Source organism: Bacillus rossius, chromosome 2 (genome assembly GCF_032445375.1).
Source record: "Bacillus rossius redtenbacheri isolate Brsri chromosome 2, Brsri_v3, whole genome shotgun sequence".
In the NCBI taxonomy this organism is placed as follows: Eukaryota; Metazoa; Arthropoda; class Insecta; order Phasmatodea; family Bacillidae; genus Bacillus; species Bacillus rossius.
The window spans coordinates 134495347-134517008 of NC_086331.1; the positions used below are offsets into that span (position 1 = coordinate 134495347).

The window sequence follows — 21662 nt, forward strand, 5'->3', positions numbered from 1 at the left end:
TGCTGTTAAATCAAGAGGTGTTACAGTGAGTACCAGCGAAGACTTTTACAACTGTGCAAGAGAACTAAGTCCTACAGTTAACATACTGTATGTTCCAAAAAGTGATGTTGACAGCACATCATCCTTTCTGAATGAAAGGTGGAAGGATGTAAAAGAAATCCCCGGAATAAGGAAATTTCATCATTTTCAGAAAGCGCATGACACATTTTGTTTTCTGTGGTCTCACAGTAGTTTCTCATTTGGAAAAAGTACAAGTGACTAAGTCTGCTCTCAGTTCTACCACCCGCAAGAGCTTATTTTACAATGAAGTGTACACTGACTCCGAAGACGAAGCTAGCACTTGTCCAAGTACTAACCCTGGGCCATCTATGAAGACTTTCTCATCAACTACAGAATTACTACCATGTAACATTAATCCAGGAACATATGTTTTGGTTAGCTTTGAAATGGGTAACAAATCTGATAGTCTGTACTTAAGTACATCGGTTTTTGTCAAACCCATGTGGAGGACGATGATGAAGTCCGTGTTGTGTTTCTGAAGCTACACGGGAAGACGGGTAGATTATTTAAGATAGATGAACATGATGAAAAATACATCCGGTATGAACAGATAATAAAAATATTGTCTCTACCTCAAATAGTGACAAAGGGAGCTAGAGTATTTTATGAGTTCATTAATCCTGTATAATTATGTATATGAAAAAAAAATGTTTAATGTAGTGAATTGAAAAACTAGTTAACGTTTTATCATAAAGTGGTCGCAGGATTTTATTATTATAAGTTTTATTGGTGTACTTGTGAAATATTACGAGAAAAAAAATTCAAGTAAACCACTTTTATTTATTTTTAGTGGGTCTAAATAGTCATTTACTTAATATTCATTCTGAAAACTGTTTAATGAATTATTATGAAGTTATTTACATTAAACAATCATGATTTGATCATACATCATTTCTTGGTGTTATATTATGTCTTAATGTGTGTATGTAAATGTTGTATATAATGTATTTAGTACTTGTAACATCCGTTACAGTGTGTATGTAACATCCGTTACGGAGTAAATTAACTAACTTCTTCATCAAAACACTATATTTCTTTGAATTTGTTATGTTTGTGAACTCTTTGAAACCTCCTGCCTTGATACAGCAAATTTTAAAGTGCTATGTGTCCTAAGAGAACAGATTTTGGGCAAAATAAATAATAGTCTAGGTACACCTTCCTTTTTCTGTAACGTCCGTTACACTTACAAATTGTGTATTCACCTCTTAAGGTGTAGTATGTTTTTTTCAGGGTGTTGCATTCACTAGCCAAACAATTGCAGGCACCCTTAATTAAAATGGCATAATGTACAGTGAAGAATCAAACTGCGGTAAATTATTATACTTTTTATTTGTATGTAGCCTTTAGAGTGATTCCATTTGTAACGGATGTTACAGTTTTACTAATATAATAATTTATTTGTATGTAGCCTTTAGAGTGATTCCATTTGTAACGGATGTTACAGTTTTACTAATATAAAGTATATATGTACTGACGTCGTCCGGCCGATGGCCACCCTAAAGCCCGACCTGCAACCGCCAGTATCCGACCCCGCTAACGGAACGCACCCCTAGCCATGGCCCACCCGAGTCAGGCGAGCGCCGCGGAACTAAGGTATAATCAACGCCCTTGACTTAATCGGCAAGACAAACCGAGTCCCGTACATGGTAAATTCAATACACATTAAAGAATACACCACTTTAAATTAACAACACCGTGCAACACAAGTGCGATGTAGGAGTGCCCGGGTCACTCACGTGTAGTTTTTTTAATAAAACAGCTGTGAGTGCTCCCCTTGCGGCCTTCAGCCTGATTTCAATAGTGTAACATGTGACTTAATTAAAACCGCCCCAAATTATCATTTATCATTCGACACTGGAGCAGTCATCAAGCGACGAACAGTCTCCAGTGTGACTCTGATAATTCAAACTTATTTTATACAAACTTGTTACATGTCATTTATAAAACACATTATATATATATATATATATATATATATATATATATATATATATAGAGAGAGAGAGAGAGAGAGAGAGAGAGAGTTAATAATTAAGTTTTACTATGTGAATTTAGAGCCACTTACATTTAGTTATTAATATAATTGTTTACGAATAACGGAACTTTAGAAACTCTGGCGCGACAGGGAGCTCCCCCCTCCCCTCGCGCCAGGGCCAGACACGAGTACAGCGCGACTCGCGGACCGGGACGGACGCACGTCCCACGGGGAGCCAGCATCTCTTTGTTTCACCGAACTTCAATCTGGTAACTATAGTCAAACCCCGAAACCTTTTTTAAATACTCCCCGTGTGCGCCCGGTCCTTTTCCGGTGTAGGGCCTAACCCAGCCGCGTCAATTTAACACGCCCCACACAAAGCATTACGTGGGGCCGTGCAGTATACGGTACGGGCCATCTCCCGCCACCACAGACTTTTGCTTAAACGCCAAGTGCACAGGCACAGGCTACATCCAATAGTAGACGTGTTCTTCATTTAATAGCGAGCCGCGGTCCACACAGTTGGGCCCGCGCGTCGCAATTTACCGATTACGAGATTAGCCGACTCTAATCAAACACTCTCCCTCAGCTGCAACTGGCGTGAGGACATAACGTTAGTGACGGCGCGTCAGAGCGCCTAGTGTATAATTGACAGTGTACTTTATGTAGGGAAATCGTGTGAATGTAATTGCAAGTGTAATTTGCCAACGTAATTAAAAGTCCACTCCGCACACTCCGTGCGCGACGTGTTAACGACAGTGCAAACCGTGTACATTATTTCTGAACCTCACCAATCCAGTTAGGGATCAGCGTCCTATGCTGTGTAGGGCCAGTGGGGCAACAGGCATTAGGGATCCCTAGCATCATCACCACCGCCGCCATTCCTAGCGGGCCACGCAGGGGCCTTCGAACCTCACGACCCACCTCGTGGCTAACCACCGCGTCAGCCTGGCGCCCTCCTGGACACACTTCCCCGCAACAGCACAGCCTTCCCGCTAGGAACACCGCCGAGTCTCGAACACGAGAACCCAGGCGACGGCAGTACTTTTAAATCATATACCTTAGTGATTTATATTAAGTACTGTTCCATATAATTAAAAACATTTATTTGTTGTAAATGTTAGTGATAGAAATTGTATTTATAAACTTTTTCCGGTGTATTTGTAAGTGTATTTATGTTAGTGACGTTATGTTCCAGTATGTACAACTATAACTATGTTAGATTGCTTGTAAACTGTCATATTCGCTGACAGGGAGTGTCTGTGGAAGGTTAAGTAGTCTTCTGGCATTATTAATGGTAGTGTCTGTGAGTTTATTTTCCCGTGTATATAATTTATTTGTATTATAAATTCTTACATTATTATAATAAATTAGAATAAACATTCCTAATATTACTATATTTTCATTAGTGTAAATCATTAAGTGATATTTTTTTTAGATTACTGCTATAAACGTCAGGTACGTTTACATATTCATGCACAACGTGCAGTGGGCTGCAAACAGTTTATTTTAGTGTGCTTAACTTCCAACACTTTCATTCCTAACTTGTAAAATTAACCCCAACCTGAATCTATACCATAGAGTTAGGAATTTATCCATGCACGCTTTCAGAAGCAACGTTAACACCACAGGAAAAATGTATGTTAGATTGTAAGAAATGGCATAGGCACTAAACATAAAGCTTTAATCTTTGAGGACTCCATGTTTTTCAACACCTTTCCGCAGCCTAGAATAAATCGCTCACAGACGAAAGGAAAGTTTTTTCTGTGTTCACATGTTATTGTAGTCTATAGTCATGGCTTACAGATAAACAAACATTGGTCCGATCCTGTTGTTAAATCTAAAACAATACTATGATAGCCTGGCTTTGTAAATGTTTGATAGATTTTTAATTTTGGGGGGTTTGATATTAAAAATCTCAACTTTTCCGAATTTTTCCGTCGACTACGGGATGAGATCTACCTACTGTCTAAATTTCAAGTTTCTAGCCGTCTGAAAGTGTGTTAGGATATGTATGGATGAGAGTCAGTGATCGCACATCGGGATGTATTTATATTTGGATATGTATTGAAATATTTTCTTACAGTATGGTAATAATTTTTCTTTTTCCCCAGGATGTTGCCGCCCTTGAAGTTAAGCTGCAAGATCAGGAAAAACATGCAAAAGAAATGGAAGATATGTACCATGATGTTGTTAGCCAACTTGATTTGACAAAGAACGAACTAGATGAGGCTTTAGCAAAAGCTAAGGCACTAGAAAACAAGCTAGCATCACAGCTGAAGGTAATTATATGAACTGGCTATTCTTTAATACAACAGTAAGTAATCAAATTCCTAGAATTTAGGATAGTAATTCAGATTTATTACAATTGTAAGTATTGTCAATTTGTAAATATTTGATTGTTTCTTGTTGCTCATTCACATGTAACATTTGACTAGAGGCTGGAAAAATTCGCGTATTCAATTAATTTCAGGATAGACTACACAGTCCTCTGTATACTCAGGCAAATAGCTCCAGTTCTTTGGCCGCTAACTTGTGAGTCGTCTCAACTGATTGCCTGTGATTCGATGATTATTTTGGTTAATGGAAATTCTTCGGCTCAGAGTCACCTTGATCACCAGTGAGCCAATAGCAAAAGCAGCTTAAATATACATATATGTGCGTGTGTTTTACTATTAGACTATCGCAAAGTCAACTCTCAAATTTTTCCTGACATTTTATGTGAGAAGTCGTTGCCTTATATGATCTAGCCTCTCTGGACGCGTTTGCTTCCGCACTGAATTACTGTGATTGGTGTTTAACAAACGACATTCACCTGAAAGAAAAACTCACACAATCACGTAACAGAGATGATGGTACAGTGTTTTAACTTTCAGCTAGTCTCACATTTGCAGAGATGGCCGATAAGTTAATGGTGTACGGGCAGGCGAAAAGTATTCCAGCAGCATCTGTTCGCATAACCAAGATATCTTTCGTAATAGTCGTGAACCGAATAGAAAGACCTCCATAAAGCTGAACCAGAGACGGCTATACACTGAGAGTTTCATATTACGAAGGGTGATGCACACCAAACTGCGTATGGCACACGCAAAACGTCTGAGCCTTGATCATCAGAGAGTTTGAACATCACTGGGCTTCGATCACGCGTCCTCTTAGCCATCGGAGCATCCCTTAACATCCACTACTTTCAAACGTGTGCGCTAATTTCCGTGCCTGTAACTTTGCAGTGCTTCGTTTCCGGACATAAGTTCTTTAACAAAAATCTTTTGATTTGGCATGACCTACCACCTATTAAATTTATGCTCTGTAATTTGCAGTCAACCCATATACCTAACAGTGAAATTGTAGAGTATGACGACTGAAAGTCTCTTTGTTTGAATATGATTGGTGAATTATCATATTTGTGTGTACTGTCGGAATTGTTACTGGGAAATGTTTGGTCTGAATATCGCGATCGATGCTAGCACACACAAGCAGATAATGTTTCCAAGATGTGACACTAGGGCTCCTAGTAGCAAGTAGCTATTGAAACTAAAGATTGCGATTGGGGCGCTCTAACAACAGCATGTGCAACACACGACAATAGCGTTCCTATTAGTGAGTATTGAAATCAGAAGATGTCCGCTTCCAACACGCTCTGATTACTTTTTACCAAATTAAGAAAAAAGTCTGCATGTGTTATTTTATATAAACATTATTGAATACTTAGCCACGTGTACATCTCAAAGGTCGTGTTGTAAAAGACGTACATTTTCATGCCGGTACATTTTCATGCCGGATATCTGACATGGTTTGATTCACCTCGCTTCTAATAAATTTTGTAAATATTATTAAATACTGTGAAACTGTAAGAGTCATGTAAGCACTTGCATTTAATGGGTCATAGACCTTATGTGAATAAGATAGAGGAAAATTTTCTCACTTGATGATCAAGTACAAGAAATTAAGATATCAATAACAAACAGATGTAAACAAGATGACATACTAGAAGGCAGGATTTTCTCTTATGAAAAATGTCGGAAGAATTTTCTTGAATCCAAGATGGGGGATTTTCCTCCAATCCAAAATGACCTATCTGGTGCGTGGGGTCAAGGTCCATGTCAACAGAGGTCACTGTCAAGAGCATCCAATATAGCAGACTCCTGACACCAATTCCACCTCTTGGCTCTTGCGGCAGGACCGACTTTCACTTACTACTTCATTTCATACTTTTATGGTCATTATCTGGCGAAAACAGATTTGACAAGATGGGGCTCGGGTTTTGATGTTTGCTGCACTTTACATTGCTATAAGTAACAACTAAGTTATTTACCACTCCCTGCGAAGTAGGTCATATAAAATGAAGTGCGGAGAAGTATCTGAATGTGTTTGGCTATGTAAGATTAAATATTCTTAAGTTAACCATACATTCTGCATTCAGCAGATTTCAATTTACCTCACCGGGAGTCAAACCCGAATTTCATTTTTGGGAGTCAAGTGATCTTATCACTATGCAAACTTAATAATTTTAAGTGAAATATGTATTTTATGTGTGATAAATATTGTAATCAATCTTTCTTTCGTTTAGGATCGGGATTCGCATGTCTTAACGAAGCAACCTTCATCTAAAAGGATACCTCAAAACAAGGAAACGAAAGAGGCAAATAAATTTGACCAAAATAACGACTTTGAAGTGGAATCTGACTACGAGCAGGTGAGTGAAACTGAAGAAGAGGAGAGTGACGAAAGCTCAGAAGACAGTGAGGAAGATAAAGCAGCGCTTCAAGAAAAGCGCACAGCTCGTGAACTCAAGTTACTTACGACTAAACTTAAGGCGCTCAAAGACAAAGAAGTAGCAGCTCGTAAAGAAAGGCGGTCACTAAGAGAGCAATTAAAAAAACAACAGAACGCACTCAAAGAGGAGAAAAAAAAGTACAAAGAGCTTCAGAAAGAAGTAGATAAAATGGCCAACTTAATGAAAGATGACGAAGAAGATGATAATCCTGAAGATGATAGTGAAGTTGACGATGAAAGTGAATCTGACAGTGAAAGCGAAAGTGAAGAGTCTGAAGACGAGGAAAGTGATGGGGACTTACCAGAAGATGCTGTAATGGAAGAAAAGAAATCAAACCTAAGTGAGCGTGCGAAGAGACACGAGAACACTTTAACAGCGCTTAAGAAAGGCAATTACATGCTTAAAGCTAATGTAGACCGTTTAAAAGATGAACTATTTAAACAAAAGGAGATGTCAATTACACTTCAAGAAGACTTAAATTCAGTATTAGCAGAATTAGGCTAGTTTTGAAAATAAGTTTTGAATTCAAAGTTATTACTATGCTTGTGCATATTACATGGTGACATTAACATGGCTTCTTGAAAAATGACAGTTAAGTATACAGGATGAGTCATAAGCCTCCAAAATAACGGCGAAAGTGGTGATTAATGTTTATTTTATTCGCACAAATGGTATCACTCCCAGCCAAAATTAATAATAAAAATAATGAAAATCGGTTCTTCCTTCCTCTTTTCAGTTGGTTCACCTTTCTGAAAACGAATAAGAAATTAGTTACTACTTTCACCCTTTGTAGAGAGACCTGTGGATCAACCTGTATTATTAATGGGAAAACAAATCTCAAAACAAAAAGTCGTGACTATAATGTGACTTTTAAAAACTTACATCTTGTGTATTTTTTGGACTTGTAAATACGAATAGTTACTTACAGTTGGTCAGATAAAACAATTTTAAGTTTTTCTGTTGCAACTTTGTTTACTGTGTGATATTCTCGCAGAAATAAACTATTTATGTAAAAACGATAACTAATTTATGAGTGTGTTCAAAAAGCTTTCTAAGTGTTAATATGTTTTTAATAAAATTACTTACAAATTTCGGTTTTAATCAATTATTTTTTAAACCCTATGCAAGTTTTCAGTTATTTTTATTTTGTATTTACTCAAGATTTATGTATGTGTATATATACATATGTCTTTTCGACAATAGTAATTACAGGTAGAGATAATATTACTCTATAACTGGAGCGTCAAAACATCGAAACACAAACAACTAACTCTTCCGAAAATATTAAAAATAAATTTGAATTACACCAGGAATTTATACATATTATCAATGACTGCAGCTTATAAAAATATAGCCTTAGAACAAAACACTTCACAAAAAAAGGATCGAGAAGATTAAATGTAAACTCGTAAAACTTGGAACACCCTGACTATCAATATTTATCGCTGTTATGTGTGAACGATAGTCACGGAAACGACAATTCTTATTGTGGGGAGGGGGGAGGAGGGAGGGGGTATTTCATATATGCATTGGTCAAAGTGGTGGGGGGGTCTGTCTACTGGTAGCCTCCGTCGGGGAAGGACCTGTCGCCATCTTTTTTTTTACCTCACCAGGTTCGAACGGAGGACTCCGACTCATGGCGTAAGTGAGTTTTTTTATTTAAATGATTTTAAATAATTTTTATTAATTTTTTATTCATTTTGATTACTTAATTTTTTATAATTTTTAAAAATTTTCAAAATTTCTAGCATAAAAATTACGGATTTCCAAGATGGCAGCAGTAATGGAAATTGCAACAGTAATGTCATAATTCAAAATGGCGATCCAATATGGCGGATCCAAGATAGCCGCCAAGGTCAAATGTAAAGGTCAAGGTCATTCAAGATGGCCGCCGTGACGTCACAATCCAAGATGGCGGACCGACACTACGGCACCACAGCCAGAAGCCAGAGCTCGGAGCCCCTTTTCTATACTACTAAAAAATGACCACATACACGAGGTGGTAGTAAAAATATATATTATTTACCCTACCAACACAACAAAAACCAATCAAGCCTCTATTGTTTTTTGGCATTATAAAATATGTTGCTGAATAAATGAACATAAACAAAATGAAGTAGGCCTACTTGTGGATCTAGGTGTACGCTGTTTCCATGAAAGAAAACACAGTAAACATTGGGGAAGAAGTTTCTTCATGCCAAACATTAAAATTTGAAAGGTCCGAAAGTACAGAATAATTGATGGAGTTTCACTACTATTAGGTGTTTGAATTTATCCAGCGGAACATGGCGGTCCCTCTGACGGCTCGAGCATTGTGTTCCGGCTGGCTTCCGGTGGCAGCGCATCTAATTTAGACGGGCGGGGCAGCTCTACTTCTACTCTAGACGGTCTACTCACAGGCGCAGTGCGGAGTAGACTGCCGGAGAAGGCGGCTGCTTCAGCGCCCTGAGCTGCTGCAGCACAGTGACTTTCATGTCACGCAGCGCACCGGAACTAGCTGGTCGCTCGTGTAGGTACACGCAGGGTTTTATCGAGCTAGCAACTTGAAGCTTATTATCCCTATCATCCACTGAATGTGTCACACCAATACACTCGCTAGTCCCTCCCCTGCCGCCGTAAATCGTCTGTACTTGCGGTGTAAGTGGAAAATATGTGTGGCAATAAACATTTTTTAATAGATTAATTTTATTCATGAGAAAATTATCTTAAGAATTGAAAAAAAAAGTTAGAAATCAACTTGCTTAACCAATCCACAATAACAATAACATTCAAAAATCCATAAATTATTTTATATTTATACAATAACATGACAACATATCTATTTAATGAACACTTAGCTTTAGACTGTTATTTATAGCAAAAACAATTAATCATACACATTTCCCTTTTGTTTTAAAATTTCTCAACATGTAAAACCACACATAAATTTTTTAAAAATAAAAACACATGTTCGTCACTTTTTATCTACAAACACATTGAATTAATCATGATTTTGTACAGCATAAAATATATTAATCAATATTTGAACTTTTAAAAATATAATTTTCATTTAGTTGTTTGAAGATAACATTTTCCATCGTATCGTCTGTCCCTTTCTTACAGAGTTCAAACTGTCTTTTCTTCACAGTTTATTTAGAAACTTGTAATTTTTTTTATTGGCTGGTGGAAAGCACTAATGCACTCTTAAACAGGATGTTCATAAAATAATGTCCCAGTTTCAATGGTATATTATAAAGATTTAATTTAGCCTTTTGCAACAAATCATACATCAAATTGAAGGTAAAATAACCTAGTTTTTCTTACAGATGTTGAATATGTGCACTTTAGTTATACGGCACACATCCAACCTAAAGTCCAATTCTTCCCACACTTTGGTTAACACGTCACGGGGTAACGGAAGCAATGGCCTCTTCAATTCTGTCTGAACTCTGGAAAACTATTAGGTAGCGGCGGAACGTAGACACGATCTTTTATAAAGCCCCAAAGGCGTTATGTAAAGAGCTCTGTCGTCTCGACCATTACGACCAATCCAACGGTCAGGGACTTCGACGTTAAACCGCTCTCGTATAAAATTACTCCAATTTAGAGAGGCCCCTTGCTGTTGCCAAATAAAGTTTACAGGTTCACCATCTACTGATTACGGAAAGAGCCATTCTTTCATCATAGGTGGCGCTGCAAGCGAGAAAACAACAAAGCCGTACCCGCACATGCGCTTATCTCAAACTGCTTGAGTTACTCTTTAATTGTGACCTTGTACCAACAATATACAACGCTTACAGTTGATATAATTAAAATTTATAACTACGAAATTATTTTATGGACATACTGTATGTACTATGATCTTCTTTTAACACTTCAAAAAGTATTACTTATTCCACAAATGTAATTTTTCATATGTAGATTATCTTCGGACGTCGAAACAAAATTCATGTATTACGTGGACTCAGTTATCATCATCTTAGCTTAAACTACCGCGACTATCTGATTCCTTTGGGCGAAGAATGATTATAACAAACGTTCGAATTCATTAACGGTTTGTAGCTTACTAAATCATTCTTAACAACATAATTTAGCTCTACTCCACTGAGGGAGAATGTACTGACCAATTAAATTTCAACTTACCAATTATATTCACTATGTTAGAAGAATTTATTTACCATGAAAATGGTCACAAAACATTAAAATAATTTGTTTACATGATCCAAAAACACAAATTTACTCGCATACCATAGTTAAAATCGGTAGAATAATTTGAAAAATAACTTAAATAACAAATAAGCATAGTTATAATTTTTAAAGATTACCTTTGATTGGTAGTTATGTAAAACATATAATTTTTTTAATAAACCAAAGTGTAAAACAACGCAAAGCTAAATGATACAAGAAATAAAAATTGTGTTTAGAGATTTATGATTTGAATTACACAGCATAATTTGTCCTGAAATATTATATTCTATGAAAAATATAAATTAACTACAGTCACATGTCTATGGGAAATTAAAAGGACATTCCTTAGTCATACTATAAAAATATGTTGATACTTTCACGAGGAATTCTAAGCCAATATTCAACAAATTAAATAATATAATTACTAAAATATTTTTCATGTTTGCTTATTTGATTATGTTTTAATAGTTTGTCGTGTTTACCTAAGCGATGGCTTTATTATTATAGAACATAAATTTATTTCGAAAGTACTTTAAATTAGACCTCAGTTAGGTTACTTACATTCATTTAGTTAGTGAATACTTTTTAAACAAACTCAATATGAGCATGTAAGTACACAGTTCAGTTAATAAATTTATAAAAAAATTATAAAAAAATTGATTTTGAAATTTAATTTTTTATTCACTCAGCAGCAGCTTCCATGAAAAAAAAAAGAATTCAAACAAAATTTTAAAATTTTACTCTTCAAAATATTTTTAACTATTTATAACACCTATAATCTGTTAATTATGAGGTAAATTGGTTTATATATATATATATATATATATATATATATATATATATTCCTGTTCCAATTATTTTAGGAATGAAGGGCCTTAAAAATTTTTGTGATGTAAATTCTTTTCTTCATTTATTTATTTATAAATGCAATTCTAAAAATAAAAATAAAAATTGAGTACTGCTTGATAATACAAAACATAGCAAAGAAAGTAAATTATTTATAATTTTGCATCCTACACTAAAAATCACAAGTGCAGTTTTTGTTATATTAATTCAGATACACGGGTAAATAAAAACTATACCCTACTTGAAGAAACAAGTATTAATTTTTGTGTACCATATTTTAAAACATTTCTTATGTTGCACATAAAATGTAATGTTTTATTTGTCAGGGCACTGGCACTGCAAGCACTCTTCCATTTTCCGGTCAAATGCTTCGATCTGAAGAGTAATCTCGAAGAACTTGTATTTTGCTTGAATTCTTTGCGAAGCTTGTGAGAGAACTGCTTGCGGGACTGCTCCAGGGCCTGTGAACATAGCAGTTCTGTAAGTACTGGAACACGCATAACTAGGCACACAGTCAAAACGTTCAGTTATTTTGAAAAAAAGTGAAAGTTAAAATATTTTGATATTTCTGTATGCTTTAAACTGACGTACAATATGTCAAACAATAAAAATTCGTGCTACAATTTGTTGGAGGAATAATAACCTTTTTGATCATACCCCATTTCAAGTTGTTTCGCTTTTCTCGATATATGTTCTGCCAATTTTAAAGATTCGTTTACTAACTTGTTTAACTCTTTTTATAATTATAATTTATGTTATAAATTTTTAACTTCTTATTTTCGAAGATTTTACAACCAAACAGGAAAATATTTGAATGGAAAGTATGTGAAACACAACTAATAATTAAATTCTATTATGTTTTAATCTTTAATATATTTTATATTCGACCGCAAAAGGGCTTCAACATAATATATGTACCTATCTCTCAAGCTAACCGAGTGTATGATTTATAAACATGCAAAATCTACCAACTCTTCTTCACAAATTTTTGAAGTTACCTATACTATTTAAAAGATAAAATATTGGTAATATGGATTAACATTAAAATTATTTCTGATAAAATCTAACCTTATTTACGATATTGGAAATGATAAATAAACATACCTTAAGCTACCTTCCCTTGTTCAACGTTCTCCAAAACATCACATCTTAAGTTGAAACAGGTTTTTTTATTACCTATCTTAAAATTTTAAAAAGTTATATAGTCCATTAAATCAGTATTATCAAGATAATTTTATATTAAATATAAATATAGGGTTATAATAATTATTATTTTGGAGTTCACATATGCGGTAAAAAGAAAAAAAAAGGTTTTTGTTTGGTTAGCGGATATTGCCATATTTACTTAGTACTGATCTTTTACATGGGCATCCGAGTGTGAAAAGAGGAGAGGGGTAAAAAATTGTGTGATTTTGTTTAAGTAATACTAAGCAAACTAAGAATTAACTAAATCTTTGGATAAGAAATTTTATAACTGTACTCTACATTGCAAATAAAAAAGGTGAAATTATTTAATTATTCTAAGCATTGCTTTAACCATAGTAAATGCAATTGCTAGTATTAAATATGGCATAAACTTAGTTAAAATGAAATTTTTGCAGGTTAAACAACTATTTAAATTTTCTACTTCATGAAATTTAAAGTAGGTAGGTAAGTGTGATTTTATCAAGGTTAAACATATCCTCGATCACTCTAAAGCAAAAGTTTTAATATCAGATACTTGATATATATACTAAAAATTAAAAAGCCCTACGTAAAAACACTTTAAAAATATCATCCTTAAAAGGTTTTGTTATGAAATAAATATTTTATGCACCTGAAAATGAATTTTAAGAATTTATTTAGTAAAAATGTTTGGAATTAATCACATACATTTCTTTTAATGGGAATATGTTAACAATACTTGAAACTGTGCGAGTAGAGCCACGAAGTAAACATGTGTTATCTTAAACACATAAACAGCTACAAGAAGAAGACAATCACCTAAAGTTTTGAGTGCACTTACGTATCGCCAGGTGAGCAGATAAGGCAGTTTTGTCCATACTCAGGGCCCAGATTCGCAAGTTGTGAACTTTCACCACAGGCTCGATCTCCAAGAAAGTATTCAGTACATCCAAAAAGTCTATGTTGCTTGGTCTTCCTGTTAAAAAAAAAAAATTGAATAGTTTAAGTTATCAAACTAAATGGATGCATAAGTGTTACTAGAACATACATATATCTCTAGCACAAGGAGCATCAGCAAGAGGTAAGAGCCTAATGCAGTGACAACTATTTAGAAATTAAATAACTTTGATATTGGCCCACATAGAGTCTTGCTATAAAAGAAAACTAGAAAATTGTTGAATATGTTAGTAAGGTTTTGGCAAGTCATGAAGAAACCAACGTCCAACGTCTACTACAAGAAGCTCAGGTTTCACCGCGCCATCCACTAAAAAGCTGCCAGAATGAGTGTGGAGTTAATCCAGCTTTCTTATAGTTTGAATATTGCAGACCAAGCATCCATTGTAACTTGGGAAGACCTTGTATTCTGTCTTGCTTAAAACAATTCTTGCGGGCTTTCACCCAACCACCTACACACCATGTTACTAGTATTATGTAGTTGTAGGTTTTGGCATTGTTTGTGAGCGCAGATGGAGCCGGAGTATGTGATGTTGAATGATGTTACAACCGCGCCCTTTATAACTACCTAGACCGATGTCATGGACTTTATATCAGAGGACGTTATAGCCACACTTTCGTAATGACCCCCATACTAAATAACATTTGGCCTTGACCTGTACCGCTACAGCGTGTCAGACGTGTCTTTAATGTTATTTAGTACGTCCACCATCATGCATGTGTAATAAGATGGCGGCATAGAATTCTCCAAGTTAGTTCTCTTTAGGTCAGTTCTACAGAATAGTATGCTCGATACATAAGTGGAAAACCATTTATTGAAATGCACAGCTGTGTAATGTATAAGAGTATTATCAAACAGTGTGCTCTATGGACAGAACAATGTTGTTGATAGGAATAATGAGGACCCTCGAGTAAGATAGTTAATAATATTATATATATATATATGTCATTAGAATGGTTTCAATATTCTAACAAAAGTGAATAACATTCATCAGTCTCATGTTGAACTCCACAGTGTACCTATTCGCGGTACGTCATTTTTGTGTGGAAATGTGATGATCAAGTTTAGTTTGCAAATTAATATGACATGAGCATTGTATTCATCTCCAAAATCTCTGACAATATCGTATGAGAGTATCTTTTGCTAAATCACAGGTGATTTTCTGAGAAAGTTTTATCACACACTATCATTGAGTTAGTTGCTGGATATAAAATAAATTTGAACTAATTAATATTATTTTCTGAAATTATTGAAATATTCATAATTCAAACATTTAAAACCAAAGACTTTTGCTAAATATATGCCATGCTCCATATAAAAAGTTAATTCATTCTAGTTAATGCAATCTGGATGTGTCTACTTGGTAACTTTCTGTAAAGAACATTGTTACTTTAGAGTTGGTAGTAAATATTTAATTACTGTAAAATAAATTATTATCACTATTTTTTTATGATTCACACCGAATGGTACCTTAAAAATACTGTTTGAATTTATCGTACATCTATTGGTTCAATTACAAACATTAAACTGATAGTTGTTACTTTTAATTCAATGACATACATAAAATAGAATAATTACACTACCGATATAGATAAAATCCATTAGAAGTAACGAAATCGTGATACTTGAAATGCACATCTTCACTGGTTGGCGCCCTAGACCTGAGAGTATATGTATTTGTGACTGTAGTTCACTACACATACAGGTATATAGCGCTACATAAATGTCCCACGTTGGGCGCCATACATAAGTTCAGTAACTGGTTATTCTTGAGAACTCGATGTTATCTTTGCCTTCTTTAACACTCGATGGAAGTTGTACGAACAACGATGATAACGACGCAAATGACGACACAGAAGTCGGTGGAGCTTGTTCCATCGACGGCGGAGATCTCGTTGGTAGCGACGGTGCATATGCCAATGGTAGCGAAGCCATAAACCTCGGAGACTTCAGCCAACAACCAGCGAGCATCGATCACGTTCATGTGAAAAGATTTTTGCATGGCGATAATGTTCGGAGAAAAGAGTTTGTTCTAATAATTCTCGCACAAAATTTAACTGTGAGAAATGTTGCAAGGAGTTTGCAAGAAATGATAATTTAAAAATACCTGCCATAACATCAAAACAAAGCACTTTCCCCGTCAAACGGCCGACATTGTTATTGCAGAAGACTCATGTTAGTACATTTCTGAGTAAGGATACATCCACACATACAAACAATAAATATTCATGTACCTTCCGTGATAATATATTTGCATTCTCTCGGGGTGCACGAAGACATGAGAAGAGAGGATTCTGAAGAACCTGTCACGCTTGGCGTTTCGCTGCGACAAATGTCACACATAGTGACAATATGGAAAACTGTACAGGACCAGCTCGTGTTGCATTCTTCCCCGCAAAATAAGGCTAAGATTCGCACGCGCAATGACTCTTACAATACAACGCATGCGCAGCAATTAGCTCTGACATAGAGGTAATGTGCAACACAACCTACAACTCTTGTCGGCACGTTGAGACCGAATTAAAATGGATTCTACCTGGCGAAATCAGCTTTCTGTGGAATGCTGAACAACCTTTATTACCTGAATGGCTCTCTTGCAACAAGATATGTTTGCACAGTTCTTTCTGATGCCAAGAAGGATATAGTTAATCAACTTGAAGAAGTATTGGAAAAAATCACTCTGTGAAATATAATGTTTGGCTGGAATGTACTTATGGTAAACCTGAACTATTTCAAGACCAGACTTGCCAAAGAGCATTCATGACTATGAATACTGCTCTTTACCTATCGCACGACGTAGAAGAGTCTGTAAATGAAGGTACCTATTGTAAAATGTGCCTCGAAGAAAAGGCAAACCAGGGAAAAGGTAGCGGATGGACACTTAGCCATGTGGATCGATTGCAACTGAGAATAAGCAAACTTATCTCACTGTAGAGAAACAACATTTATTAATTTGCTTGTTTGTACTGTATAATTTACGTAAAAAGTTTGTTTATAAAAATATGTTGTATTATTTCTTGAACCTGTCACTTTTATAGCAAAAAATTAACTGAGATTTATATTACATTAAATAATAACTTTTAATGTAAAATTAACTTTTTTGGCCATTGCCCAATAATCGTACCGAGAACATGAATAGATCGAATCTTTTTATATATTTTAGGTTAATTTTTTATGATGTTTGGATTTTTTCCGAATATCTAGATGAATAAATACAGATTTTCAAGATAATGGCCGAATTGGCCGACTAGATGGCAAATGCTACGACAGTCTGGTAATAAATACGTCATTGCCTATGATGGGGTTTCTGAATAAAATGCCCCTCTCTGAGGGAAATTGCTCTTCCCTGAGGAAAATTGCATCTCTCTGGGGAAATTTGTCCCCTCTGAATTTTTTGAGGTAAAAAATTTGAAATTTTCTCTCGAAAAGGGAACTTTTCTCTAGAAATAGGGAAATTTTGAGTAATTTTTAAGGAAAGATGGGAAATTTTAATTTCAAAATGACCACCATTACATCACCATCCAAGTTAGCGGCCAGCCTCACGACACAAACCTTGAAACCTGTCCCCGTATCGGCAATTCTATACTAGGGCCTACTAGATATTTTTTGATTCAGGTGTTGCAATCGGAGAAGATAATGTTATCATTTGTTATTAAATTTATGCATTTGAATAAATTCTCACAACCTAACAAATATACTATAACAATTCAGTCCAGTAGTCCGAACTATTAGCTGGTGAGTCCAGCACTTCACTCCTGGCTGGGTCAAGGAGTTCTTACTTGTGAAAGATGTTTATCTGGGACTAGGACTGAGTGTTGAGTTGTCCTAACTCTCCATACTGCAGAAGAAAATGACCCAATTAAACACAACCACCCTGCCAAGAAAACTGTTAAAATGCTGTGGCATCCATTATCACGCCCCTACCTGTGATCACTTAGGACCCGAGCAAAAAGGAAGGAATCATCATCCTTCATCCTAAGCTTCATCGACACCATCAGCATATTATATAGGTGTAACTAATAACACGCATTAAATATTAAATATCATATATGCATGATTAAGTATTATATATGTATGCAGGTATATTTTTCTTTAAAATTATTTTACCTTCCATGAGGACGAGGACAGTATCACGAATCAAAGAAAATGTGGTTATAAGTACGATGACAGCAAACACGAATGTTGATATTGGATCGACTATGGACCACTCAGGCTGCAAAGAAAAACTGTGTTAAACATGGTCTAGTTCCTAAGTATATGTAACCAACATAATTTACATGTATTAAAAATTAACAAAATATAATGAATGTTTATTTTTCAAAAACAAGGATAATGCTCTAAGACAAAACCCAATAGTTTGTCATGTTACATGTGAGTTTATAATAAATAAATACATAATTTTTGATTAGTTATTACAGTTTAAATTAAATATAAACATTTAGACAATAGGAAACACCCAATCAAAATATCATTGTCGCATTATACTTGGTATGTATTAACACATTAATTTAAAAAAGAGGGTTTTTGTAAGTTAAGTAAATGCAACCCCTTAGGTTACGCCAAAAAAAAAACTGCCCAAATACCAAAATATTTGAATTTACTTCACTGCCAAGTGAGTCAGTTTGAAAATAAAACTAGTAAACTTTAAACAAAAAAAATGCAGACGAGCATTTAGGTTACAATAAATAAATATATAAAAATGAGTTGTTACGCTGAAAAAATAAAAGGATAGCCTAAAACACAATAAATTAAATGAACAATTTTGAATGGCTACATGGTAATTTCCGACAGGAAACATACTCTATACAAAGCACACTAAGGCACAAAAAGAAGGGTTTGCACCTGCAATCCACCACAAGGTCGTAGTCCCATAAGAACGACACTGCCAGAAGCCCCCAACTGACACGGGAAACGGAATCTGGGCAGGGAACGAAGGAAAGGCAGTTCCGAGCACGCAGTGTGGACCCCGGCTGTACTCAAACGTAGGTCTTCACTTACAGAGAATTGCCTTTTTTTAATTTATCTCGATTAAATAATCATATATTTTTGAAATGCACGAAGTAAGCGATTTTTTATTATTTGAAATCATTTTAGAATACAATTTGTGTTGCGAATGTTTGAGCGCTTGAAACAGTACGATATAAGCTAAAACATTTTTTGCCAATTGACATTTATATGAGCATTATTATGCTTGAAGGTAGAAACTAATATTTTGGCAATGTAATACAGTCCAAAAAAATAAAAAATAAAACTGCCACTACTGTGTCCGTAACCGGCAGTAGCATACGCAGAGGAGGGGGCAAGAAAGTAACTTTGCCTCCTAGTTGCTTACAAATGCTTTGCTTTTGTTGGTGGGAATGCTAGGTGATTATAGATAGTTTTGGGATTCTGGAGGATGGTGTTGAGGGATGAATCTCTTCATGCCCCGGGGCTGACGGTTTCTGCAAAAATCAGCCCTCGACATTGGAAGCCCACCAGCCCACATCATCAACACTAATTCTTGTATGCATGCTACAGTTCACTGGTAATGGGTGTTCGTACTGACATGAGGCAAATATAATTTTCAATAGCCGGAATCAGAATAGCTGCAAATAAACTAAGCTTAACATATCGTTGAACTTGAGGTCGTAAGAGAAAATTAAAGGTAAAAATATACTTAGGAAGCACTGACAAAATTATTTGTTAAGGTCGATAGAAAAATCCCGAGAAAAGAATTGGCCGTGACGAACCACACTGTGCCACTTTCAGATACTTTGATGGCGCATCTTACTTTTATTAGTTGAAATTTATTTCTTTATAATTTTAAATCTGTTTTTTTATTTTGGTTAAGAATTATTCCTTCAAGCCTTTCGGTCTAAAACTTTAGGCATTTCTCCTGTCAGCACCCAACTTCCCGTAGCTAGACATCGATAAGCTGTGCTTTCCTTAGCACATCCGACATTTGTTCAACCAGTCGTCGAGTTGAGTCATCGCTACTTTGACCGCGCTACTTTGACCGCGCTACTTGAGCCGGGGATCTGAAGCTCGGTGCTCGCTTGTTCGCTCAGTGCTCATACGCATGTCATTGCTCAACTGAAACTTCTCAGACAATCCAACCATGCTGAGTATCTCTTCGCAGGCACTCTGTTTGGAACTGTCAACATCGTCGCTTGTTACTGTGGTTCGCGGACGAAGTCGTGTTACGAAATATAGTCGCTAAAGTCGGGAATAGTTTTCTCACATCATCTTTCTACCATTATTTAATGCCAGAACTGGTCTTCATCATAAATGATCTGATTGGATTGTGTTTGTGCAATTTGCCAAATTTTAATAAGAGGAAGAATAAATAAGTAAAATATCAGGATGAGCTATCTCTGTTGTAGAATGAATTCAACACTGAGTAAACCAGCTGAAAAGCTTCGAGTATCATCACATATTCCTCTGCAAGATTCCACCAAACACAGAGACACCATCGTGAATCCAATCAGGCCGTACTAAAGCATAAGACTCAGGTAGGCACCAAGACACATAAATTTTTTTTCAACAACATTGCCATAAGCAATTATTCAGTGAACAAATGCGATTGTTTCAGGACTTTTGTTTTCGACTCCCATCCAAGAGATAAAATAATCTTAAAAGAAAAACCTTGAAGGGTCTGTTATCACCATCGAGATGGAGTTGATTATGATAGCTCATTTAAGAAAAGAAGAGAAACGGCATCATTTTGATCTCCTGGTTTTGACTACAGAAGACCACAACTCTCCTTTCTGCTATACTTATAAATAAACTATCAAGATTTGATGGTCCTCAACTGCCGCCCATATTTACTTGGATGAGCGACCACGGGTGTTGAGAGTTGCTTATCAGCCGTGTTCCGGCGCGCGTCTGAGTGACGACCACTACATACATTTTAAAAAAATCATCAAATGAGGAGGATGAGGATCACTGTTACCCCCCCCCCCCCCCCCCAGGCCTGCCGCTCAGAACCAAAACATTCATGTTTGTTTCAGAACAAGAAACACAAACCCCACAGTTTTTCATTTACATCAAGGTCTACGACAAACTATTTACCACTACTGAATACCTAATAATAAGCAGGTGTTCTTACTATGTAGAGTAATTCATTAAGTTTATATTATCAATTAGACACATTCCTGCGTCTCTTATCTGGCTTTTTTGCGAATTTCCTTTCAAAGTTTGTCACTTGATGGTTTACAAACGAGCAAAGGAATTCATTTATAATAGAAGAAACATGCCAGTGGATGGATGCTTAACTAGACATTTTTACCTTGAAGTAAATGGTGAGGGCGGCAATAAACACGCCGAAACTCTGAACGAAGTCTCCTACGACATGAATGAAGGCTGCCCGGACGTTGATGTTTTCCCGCTCGTCCGCGTGGGCGTGGCCATGGGACTCGCCATGGGACTCGCCATGGGACTCGCCATGGGACTCGCCATGGGACTCACCATGGGAGTGCCCGTGGGAGTGCAGAGTGCAGCCCATCCTGCGGTCCAACAAAGCCATGTCGGCCCTTGTTCTTGTAAGAACTTCTTACTGTGAATTATTGTGTTTTATAAACGAAGTGAAGTGCCTCAAGACTGGAAGAACAATAGAAGAACTATATACAAATTTTGAAACAAATGTGAAAAAGGTTAAACAATAATAATATATACTAAGGTATTATGTAATATTGGTTTAGGAACAGAGACTGTATTCGTTAAGTATTTTCTAACAGTTTTAA

The 21662-nt window shown here is 35.8% G+C and overlaps 2 protein-coding genes across 5 annotated transcripts in view; one reads left to right on the plus strand and one right to left on the minus strand.

The window, feature by feature from the left end:
- The window catches only part of LOC134529869 (DNA ligase 1), a 41713-nt gene extending 33815 nt beyond the window's left edge, over positions 1–7898 (plus strand). For all 4 annotated transcript variants that reach the window (XM_063364395.1, XM_063364396.1, XM_063364397.1 and 1 more), the window contains exons 8-9: positions 4150–4317; positions 6603–7898. In XM_063364395.1, coding sequence (XP_063220465.1) covers positions 4150–4317; positions 6603–7313 — 879 coding nt within the window. In that variant the 3' untranslated portion in view covers positions 7314–7898. The remainder of the gene's footprint in view (positions 1–4149; positions 4318–6602) is intronic.
- A 3960-nt stretch (positions 7899–11858) lies between these two features.
- The window catches only part of LOC134528833 (proton-coupled zinc antiporter SLC30A2-like), a 29296-nt gene continuing 19492 nt past the window's right edge, over positions 11859–21662 (minus strand). The window contains exons 5-8 of the mRNA XM_063362500.1: positions 21209–21425; positions 18049–18154; positions 13828–13962; positions 11859–12283 (exon numbers count right to left, since the gene is read on the minus strand). Of these exons, the coding sequence (XP_063218570.1) occupies positions 12138–12283; positions 13828–13962; positions 18049–18154; positions 21209–21425 (604 nt within the window). The 3' untranslated portion in view covers positions 11859–12137. The remainder of the gene's footprint in view (positions 12284–13827; positions 13963–18048; positions 18155–21208; positions 21426–21662) is intronic.